The sequence below is a fragment of the Carassius gibelio genome, chromosome B12 (genome assembly GCF_023724105.1).
Source record: "Carassius gibelio isolate Cgi1373 ecotype wild population from Czech Republic chromosome B12, carGib1.2-hapl.c, whole genome shotgun sequence".
Lineage (NCBI taxonomy): Eukaryota > Metazoa > Chordata > Actinopteri > Cypriniformes > Cyprinidae > Carassius > Carassius gibelio.
Genome location: NC_068407.1, coordinates 7,873,794 through 7,883,146, shown reverse-complemented (window position 1 = coordinate 7,883,146; position 9,353 = coordinate 7,873,794). Strand labels below are relative to the sequence as shown.

The 9,353-nt window shown below is 36.1% G+C and overlaps 2 protein-coding genes across 2 annotated transcripts; one reads left to right on the top strand and one right to left on the bottom strand.

The window, feature by feature from the left end:
* Positions 1–1,024: 1,024 nt before the first annotated feature.
* Positions 1,025–3,383, bottom strand: plekhs1.4 (pleckstrin homology domain containing S1, tandem duplicate 4). Its single transcript, XM_052571143.1, has 8 exons — positions 3,377–3,383; positions 3,200–3,294; positions 3,008–3,123; positions 2,542–2,676; positions 2,255–2,330; positions 2,095–2,154; positions 1,553–1,654; positions 1,025–1,042 (listed from the first exon to the last, which is right to left on the bottom strand). The coding sequence occupies exons 1-8, from the start codon at positions 3,381–3,383 to the stop codon at positions 1,025–1,027; spliced, it is 609 nt and encodes a 202-aa protein (XP_052427103.1).
* Positions 2,950–9,263, top strand: si:ch211-28p3.4 (probable E3 ubiquitin-protein ligase TRIML1). Its single transcript, XM_052571452.1, has 6 exons — positions 2,950–6,693; positions 6,789–6,884; positions 7,000–7,233; positions 7,854–7,873; positions 8,182–8,324; positions 8,515–9,263. The coding sequence occupies exons 1-6, from the start codon at positions 6,670–6,672 to the stop codon at positions 9,090–9,092; spliced, it is 1,095 nt and encodes a 364-aa protein (XP_052427412.1). The 5' UTR covers positions 2,950–6,669; the 3' UTR covers positions 9,093–9,263.
* The last annotated feature ends 90 nt before the right edge of the window (positions 9,264–9,353 follow it).

Below are 9,353 nucleotides of genomic sequence, written 5' to 3'. Positions count from 1 at the left end.
GTTTCTGGTTATATGTGAGCTCAGGTGAAGGAATCCCTCCCCTTTTGGCTCTGTCATTTGTTTGTGGAAATTACCAGACAAGTGTGTTCATGGCAGTGTGGTATTGTACAAAACATTGTACTACAAAAAGAAATATAACTTCTGAAGCACACACAGTTGCGACTGAAATATGTTAACATATAGTATACATGCATTGTCTTATACTCATTGTAATTTATTTGGTTATATATAAACACTTGGTTCACTTAGGAATGCAATAGGTGACTTAAGTTACTGTGCCAAAGAAAAATAAAAAAAAATACTTTCTTTGTGTGCTTCCGGGAATTTTATGGGGAAATCTTGTCTGATGTATTTCAGTAAATACTCTAAAGTTACTGTAGTTGTCTTTCCTCCACCCTTGTTTTTTTTTTTCAAATGTAACATGCTCTTGGTAGGTTGAGTTGGCGTTGGGAGTGATAAGGTGTTTTCATTATTTTTGTATGGTTTTTATTATCTCCAGCAGTTAAGTAAATGTGTGGTAGTCTGTTAAAACAGCATTTAACAAATAAAATGGCATGACATTATTTGAAAGAACATCAACTAATGATCTAATATGCATTATAGGGATTTGTGTAATTAAGAGATTATATTTTTCATATAAGTAAAACATAAAAAGAAATCTAGATTTTTATTGTGTCATTGAGGTGTTTTGAACAGTGTGATAAACTCACTCTCTGCTAAAACTATTGATTAGTTTAGTTGTAAATGTGAGAACATTTTTCATTGTTGCTTTTGTTCCTGGTCTAAAAATAAATGCAAACTTCTGATTTATCTTATCAGTACTTTGCATAGAATGCATAGATGCAGATAAATTCTGATTTTGAGGACAAATTGGAATAAATACCGGAAGCAAAGATTTTATAATAAGAAACCTTTATAATCAAAATGGCACATACATAAAATACACAAAGAAAAGTAATGCACTTAATTTGTTTGTGTAATAAGCAAAAACTAAAAATTTTAGGAGATCAAGATAAATAAGATGTCAGTTAGTTCTGAAACTCTGTGTAAGAGAACACACACACTTAAGTCAATAAAACCAGTACTAGAAATCTGTTATTAAAAGACAAAATATTGACATTGAAAGAACATACAGTATAGTTTTAATGTGCACATTAAAACAGGTCATACTGTACATGTACATTTTATTTTCTTTACTTTTCACATCAAAGCAGTTTATAATAATATACATTTGTTCCAAAATGTTGTCATTTATATATATATATATATATATATATATATATAAAATACATTTTACATATTTACATATGTCACAAAAATTTTTTTTTTTCTTTTTTTTTCTGCTGGTCTGTTGTGACAGTATAGCAGCTGGAGTTGAGGATGAAGCTTGAGTTGTTATTCATTCTGAAAGGTCATCCGTGTCATAATTTTCATGATTTATTTCTGTTGTTATTTCAGTCTGCCATGAGTAAAAAAAAAAGTTAAAATATTAGATAAATACGTTTGGGTGTATAAGTTTGTGCTTCCTCTTGTATTGGTTGCATGTATCTACCTTAATACTCTTCAGTTTTATCGGAGAACTGTAGATGGGTTCATTGGTCTCAGATGATGGCAGATCATGTGTAACATATTTTGTTTGACCCCACTCAGGTTTCTGTTATTGGCACAATATTGATGATGATATTATTTTCTTGTCTTGTAACATTATTTCACAGATGCAAATGAAGTAAAAAAAACAGACAACAAAGGGTTAACCAGTATAAGAACAACAAGCAATGTTTCTAAATTTAGCAAACCTGTTTTTTTCCCTCTCTCTCTCCAGACAACAGTCGGATTGTTTTAGTCTGTTTTAGTCTGTATAGTCATTTAACAAAAAAGTTAAATGTAGCAATTATAAGAGCTGATTATTGTTTTAAATCACAGTCAAATCTCCTTAAAAAAAAAAAAGATTCTCAACAATAGCTGGGGAACTTTGCATTGGGCAGTAAATAGAATTCTAAAGACAGAAATCATTAAAGATCATAAAACCTGTAATACCAGCTGGCAATATTAACCAAACCTATTTTTTGCAGCCCTGTCCATGTGCTAGCATACCTGCTTATTGTCATTTTCTGATTGCAGAGGTTCACTGATGTGTCTCTTCAACCCAAATGTCTGTGTGACAGATGATTCAGCTTAAATAAGTATTTTGTAAACCATGCACACGTGTACAAAATGAATGAGACACAGTTACTAAGAAATGTCAAAACATTACCTTGGGATCCAACAGTCTGTGTGGACGATGGTTTAAGATGTCAAATAAAGCAGTAGACCATTTGTCCATCTCCCAACTGCACAAAGATGTTATATTGCATCTTTCAGAGAATATTTAAACATTCTTAAATCATATCTTGACTTGATTTTAAACTTTAAATTACATTTCTGTAATTCATTACTAATACATTTTTATATGCATATTTATAAAATATTCTCACTCAATTTATACCAAAAAACAAACAATAAATCACTGCTCTAAACAAAGCAAATACATTCAGAACAAACCTGTTTTCTCCTATAAGGAAGTAGTCTCTTTCTGGTACTCTAATAAACATTACACACGAAGAAGGACATCTGAAGTTGTTATGAATCCATTTCCACATTGTATGCATCTCGGGGTTCAAGAACATGTATGTGACTCTAAAGGGTTGACAAAAAAAAAAGATTCATTCTTCTGTAGTCTTACTGTGCAATACTTATTATAATGGAAAGTTTTTCATGCGAAACTATAATGTCGAAGAGATATTTTGCTGGTAAGGTACTGTGGCATTTGACAGAAGTCCAGTTGGTTATAAATAATAGTGTTGCTGTAGCTCAATTGGTAGAGCATTGCCTTATTAAGCGCAGGGTTGGGGGTTCGATTCCCCGGGAACACATGATAGGTAAAAATTGATAGCCTGAATGCACTGGATAAAAGCGTCTGCTAAATGCATAAATTTAATTGAATAAATAGTGCAAAAATTTGACATACCTAGACAAGTCAATGTCTCCCAGTGTTTTGTTCTTCTCTTCATTTTTGTAGTACTTAAGTTGGCATATGTTATCTGTGTACTTTAGAAGAACAAAAAACCTCCTTTTCCAAGATTTCTGCAACAAAAACAAAAAAAGTAACCTGTATAGTAACCTGTCCTGTTTTACTAAAGGTAAAACACCTTTAAAATACCTGGGACTTGAACTGATTTTCCGGCGGAGATTTGTAAAGGTATCCAGAACACACTTGTTCCTCGGCTCCATGTATGTAAAATGCATAGTTATTATCTGCAGAGATAAAGAGTCTGTTTAAAACAAAGCAACACGTTAGTTTTATTAACACAGATCAAAGAGCTTTAGAAGAACACACCTGCCATTTTTTTTTCAGTTGGCGTGAGTAATGGGATGCTGTCAGTGTGAGCCTGAGAAAAGAATAAGCTGTGATTAATTCAGCATATTCAGCATAATGATTTCAAGTGCCAAAGGCTTTTTAAATGGTACAGTATATACTGGGTGCAAAGCTGACCTAAATGTAGCTTTGCTTGAAATATTTACTTAAATGGTGTGTATATAAAATATACTAAATGATGACTTCAGATGTAGTTTGCTATCATTGATGCTGTCATATATATTGTCAATCAGGCTGCATAATTTCATTCATTTTACCTTTCTGATGCAGAAATCAAAATTATACCAAAGAAGCATGCTGTTTTAATAAAAAATATTGTGATTGTTATATTATTATTTGACTGAAAAATATAATTTCTGTACCTGTTATAGATGTTCCCTGTCTGTAAGAACACAAAATGTGGTTAAAATGGATGAGGAAGTTTATACTTTAGGTGAAAACCCTTGAAAGTGATGTCACAGGGAAGGCGGTGATTTGAGACGTGTACTCAAACGAGAAAAACTTGTCAAGTTTAAACCCACTTTTCGCACTTACTGTTTAAATAAAGTGAGACTATATTATCTCTGTGATATAACATACACTATTGTCACAGATTGCATTTTGCCACATACTTACAAACAGACATTGAAGGTGAAGACATTTCTGCCACCACTGAACTGAACTCAACCTGTCTTCCACTGATTATAAAAACAGAAAGCCCCGCCCTGAACTCACATCATTGGTTGAGCCAAAGTTGATTCGTGATGCTAGTCGGATTCTCAAACAAACAGAGCAATGTTTTTATAGAGTTGTACCTTATTTTCCTATAAGAGTGGGCACAGACATTTTTTAATTATTTGGCTCTGGGTTCCTGTGTTATCTGTTTCCAGCTATTGTTAGCTGTACAAAACAGCTTGTTTTACTGCCTGATACTAGAAAATGGAGTGTCTTATATTTACATATTATTAAAATATATTATCTAAATTATTTCCGTTATTAATAAATGAACCGGAAGTCTTGCACATTCACAGAAAATGGCTTACTTCTGGACTGAAATATTAGGGTGATTAGATTTTACACACTTTCCAAATGACTCCATATAAAAGTCATTTAACATTATTAATGTTAAATTAATTTTAATGGGAAAAAGTTGCAATAAAAGCAACAGTTCTGTAGTTTGCAGTCAAAGTCTTGTAGATGAAATGAACATGTTCTTCTGCCGGTTTGATACTGTGGATGATAAGGATGAGTGTGATGACATCTGTAAAAATCTTCCCATAGGTTCACCTATATTTATCACAGAATGCTGTTGCTAAAAGCCTCACTAAATTAAAGCCGAATAAGGCCACCGGCCCAGATGGCCTAAAAGGCAGCTTACTTAAAGACTGTGCAGTGACTTTGGTTTTCAAAAAACACAATGGACCAACAACAGCAGATGACATTGCACCCCAGAAAAATCACAGACTGTGAAAACACTGGACTTCAAGCAGCTTGGGCTATGAGCTTCTCCACCCTTTCTCCAGACTCTAGCACCTTGGTTTCCAAATGAAATACAAAACTTGCTCTCATCTGAAAACAGGACTTTGGACCACTGGGCAACTGTTCAGTTCTTCTTCTCCTTAGCCCAGGTAAGACGCTTCTGACGTTATCTGTGGCTTAACAAGAGGAATAGCCAGTTGGAGCTCTTAATGCCTTGACCCCAGCCTCAGTCCATTCCTTGTGCCGTTCACTCAAATTCTTGAATCGATTTTGCTTGACAATCCTCATAAGGCTGCGGTTCTCTCGGTTGGCTGCGCATCTTTTTCTTCCACACTTTTTCCTTCCACTCAACTCTCTGCTAACATGCTTGGATACAGCACTCCGTGCACAGCCAACTTCTTTGGCAATGAATATTTGTGGCTTACCATCCTTGTGAAGGGTGTCAGTGATTGTCTTCTGGACTGTCAGATCAGCAGTCTTCCACATGATTGTGTAGCCTAGTGAATAAAACCGAGATACCATTTTGAAGGCCCAGGAAATCTTTGCAGGTGTTTTGAGTTGATTTGCTGATTGACATGTCACCATATTCTAATTTATTGAGATTTTGATAAATATGAGCCCAAATCATCACAATTAAAAGAACCAAAGACTTCAGTCTGTGTGCACTGAATTTATTTAATACTCACATTTCACAATTTGAGTTGGATTACTGAAATGAACTTTTATAGCAGATGGAAAAAAAGCAATACAACATGATGATGATGAAGATGCGTGTTTGCCTTTGAAAACCTGTTTATTGTAAAGTCATTGTAAGGTCTCAGCTTAATGACAGCATGACATGCATGTTATTATCAAGATGTCAGTCTATAATCAGTTTAACACATCAATGAACAAAAGTGTCAGTATCATTTTGCATTATTTATGCAAGAATGAAAACCAAACCTGCTACATTCCCCCGAGTCGGTTTCAAAGAAACTAGGCGGTTACCTCCGCCGTACTTTCCAGTCCTGTTTAAAATGCACTGTATCAATAAATGGGACATCACCAGCTTGTGTCAGTTCCTACGCACGCCTGCTCATCAAATGGCTTGAGGCTGAATAACTCTTGCTCAGTGGCACTGTTACAGGAAGCTGCCCATTATATGTGGGGATGGTAGGGCTGTAGAAAGACAGGCGGCAGGTGGTTTGGCACAGGCCTCAATCCAAGCATTCCCACTCGCACGCCATTCATAGAATTTGTATTGGTCATTACAAGAGATAACAGGGTCATGGCTAAAGCCTATAATTGGTGCTACCTGCTCCATAAGTGTTTCTGAACTATTTGGAATTCGTCCCAGTTGTGGCACATGCAGACAGGTGTGTAGATGTAAACCCTGTCAAGTTTATCCTCAACTGTTAAGCTGGTCACCTTGATTTAAACATACAAATACTAGGTGTTGTGACCACAAAGCTTTTTAAAGTCTTCCATGTGAGAGTGTGATATAAATAGAGGCTTTCTTTGGCTACAAGTGCTGCTTCCTCTGTCTTTTTGTGCACAGTGTACTCAGACTACAGCAGGCCCAGTACAGCTCCTTTAGTCCTTCAGCCAGATTTACGGACCCTAGTTGTACAACTCGAATACTTCCCAGGGCACAGGAACAACAGATGGACTGTCACCCCTCCTCCAACCTTGCCATCTTAACTGTACAGTATAAAGCTCAAAGTTTGGGCTTAGGCTAGTCATTTACTAGTGGAGAATAAGACTGGAAGAACAAGAGAAGAAATCAAAGTAAGTGAAGAACTGGTACTAGAGAGTCAATGATGAAGGCTCAGAAAACTCAGGTAATGATTCAATAGATTTCTGTTTGTTATAATTGACATTTGTGACAGATAAAGGTTTTTGATTCGATTTTGAACTTTGAAATATCGCATTCAAGGACACCGAAACCAGCTATCAGGAGCACCTGAAGAGACACAGAGACATTCTGGTTTTCCGAATGAAGAAGCTGTCATCAAAACAATCTGACTTCACTGTAAGTTGGTGAAATTTGCATTCATATCTGAAAATATAATAAATGCATTGGTTAAAATATGGCAGATGACCTGCCATATGATGTATCTGATTAAGCATGATTTATTATTCCACAGATCAAGGCTGCAGCTCAAAAAGAGAAGATTAAGAAAAAATATGATGACATGAAGAGGGTTTTGGACGAGGATCTGAGAATTACACTGAGCCAGCTGGATATTGAGACGGAGGCCATGGAGAGAACGGTTGAGGACAGTATTGAGAAGTGCTACCACCTCACGCAAGAAATCGATCAGCAGCTCGGTGAACTGTATGCACAGATGGAGAAAGATCAACGTCAGGTTCAAGAGAAGGTGCATTTTTAGACCAGAACAGTGTCCTATAGTAGTTTTCAGATGGTAATACTGTAGAGTTAGTAATAGAATGCTTAAATGAACCCCAAGTTGCTTAATTATTTTTTATTCAGCAAACATGCATTAAATTGATCAAAAGTGACAGTGAACACTTCTACATCGCTATAGACTATTTCATTTTGAAATACAGTTCATTTGAACTTTGTATTCATCAAAAAATTCTAAAATATAAATGTACACATTTGTTGTTTCCAGCTCCCCAATTTTCAACATTGATAATAAAAATATTAATTGAGCAGCAAATCAGCATATTTTTCTGAAGGACCATGTGTATTTTTGATCCAAAAGATGCAACTTTGGTGAGCATAGAGAGACTCCATATGTTTGGATGGCAGTGTACTGTATATCATTTTTGAATGTAAAGTTAAATATATTTATTCTCTTAAGCATGTTAACTATATTAGCCTTGAAAATAATTTTGTAATATATATTTTTCTTTTTTGTATAGCTCAGTTAAAACAAATCCCTTGTATGCGGCTGCACAATGTAATAAAATTGTATTTGCAGTGTGGAAGTGTTCACTTTTTCAACCATGATTTCTCCATCTCCTTTTCTTACAGATGTCAGAGATGGAGGAAAGGTAAGTAGTGTTGCAGTTTTGGGATTTTGGTTTCTGGGTCCATGACAGAAATTTAAGCATGTAAAATTAAAAGTATGTAACACCCCAGCATTTCTGGAACATTTGACCATGTATTATTTTTGTTTTAATGGGTTTTACGTGTTATGACAGTGCATGTTTTCATTTGTGAGATGTGAAAAATTGTTTAGTAAACTGCGTCATGCATTAAATCAAGCATGCGATCTGAAGTTTCCGCACAACAGTCTTTCCTGCTTTCGCGGAATTAGTATTTTTTCTTTCTCACATACTGTATTCTTCCTTGTTTATAGGATAATGGAGACTCTGAAGAAGACAGATCCAGAGTTCATACAGATGGACGAATTTAAGAATGAACAGCTGCTCGGCTTAACCATCAATCTGCTGCTGTTCATACGCTCTCAGGTTCCTGTCACCAAGAAACTCTTCCAAAGCTGTGAGGCTCTACACATTTTTTACATGAAAATTATTACTACAGTATATCGCTTTAAGCATGTAAAACCTAAGCATGTTTGAAAATCCCTACAATGTTTCCTAGCAATGTTTTCCTCATATCTCTCACAAGGGATTCGTTTCTAAATATAGTTTGTAATTATACGATGCCTTTGGCACTTTCCATTTCTCAGACGCACAAAAAGTTGTTCTGGATCCTGACTCCGCTCACCCAAAGCTTGTTATTTCCCCTGAGGGCGACTCAGTCACTTACACTGATACCTGGCAGGCCGTTTCTGAAAACCCCTCTCGATTTGACAACACCCTGAATGTGATTAGCAGGAAGGGCTTCACAGATGTTCGCAACTACTGGGAGGTGCAGGTTACTGGTAAGACATACTGGGAACTAGGGCTCACGTACTCCAACATCCCTAGGAAGGGTGGAGAGGAGGACTGCTGGTTGGGGCGGGGCCCAATGTCCTGGTGCATTGAATATTTAAATGGCGACTACACGGCCTGGCACAATGGCGTTCCCCAAAAGCTTACCCATGTAAGTGGGATAACTTTTCAGCACATTGGCATATTCTCCAGCTCAGAAGGAGGTTTGGTTTGCTTCTTGGGGGCTGACACCATGACCCCCCTGTACAGTTTTTGTGCAGGAACCTTCACAGACTCACTCTACCAGGCTGTCTGTCCTGGTCACGACAACCAGGAGACCAACAGGAAACCACTGCTTATATGCGACGCTTCGAAATCCACCCCATTCTTGTAATGGAAACCGACGAGGGTTGGGGTCTAATTCATTTATTCAGTAAGGATGCATTAAGTTGATTAAAGGTGACAGAAAAGATATTAATAATGTCACACAAGATTGTTCTTGTGTAAACAAAGAATGCTGTTTTCTTTTCTAGTCCTGAATAAATATGCCATGGTTTTCATGAAATATTTATGCAGCACAACTTTTTTCAACATTGATAATAATAGTCAGAAATATTCCTTCAGCATCAAACCAGCATATTATAATGATTTCTAA

Coding starts and splice junctions, on each gene's coding strand:
- plekhs1.4 (XM_052571143.1), bottom strand. Junction 3,124..3,199: donor AAAATCAGTTCAAGTCCCAG/GTATTTTAAAGG, acceptor TTTTTGTTGCAG/AAATCTTGGAAAAGGAGGTT. Junction 2,155..2,254: donor ACAGACTGTTGGATCCCAAG/GTAATGTTTTGA, acceptor TCTGTCACACAG/ACATTTGGGTTGAAGAGACA.
- si:ch211-28p3.4 (XM_052571452.1), top strand. CDS start 6,670: ATGATGAAGGCTCAGAAAACTCAG. Junction 6,885..6,999: donor CAAAACAATCTGACTTCACT/GTAAGTTGGTGA, acceptor ATTATTCCACAG/ATCAAGGCTGCAGCTCAAAA. Junction 8,325..8,514: donor CAAGAAACTCTTCCAAAGCT/GTGAGGCTCTAC, acceptor TCCATTTCTCAG/ACGCACAAAAAGTTGTTCTG.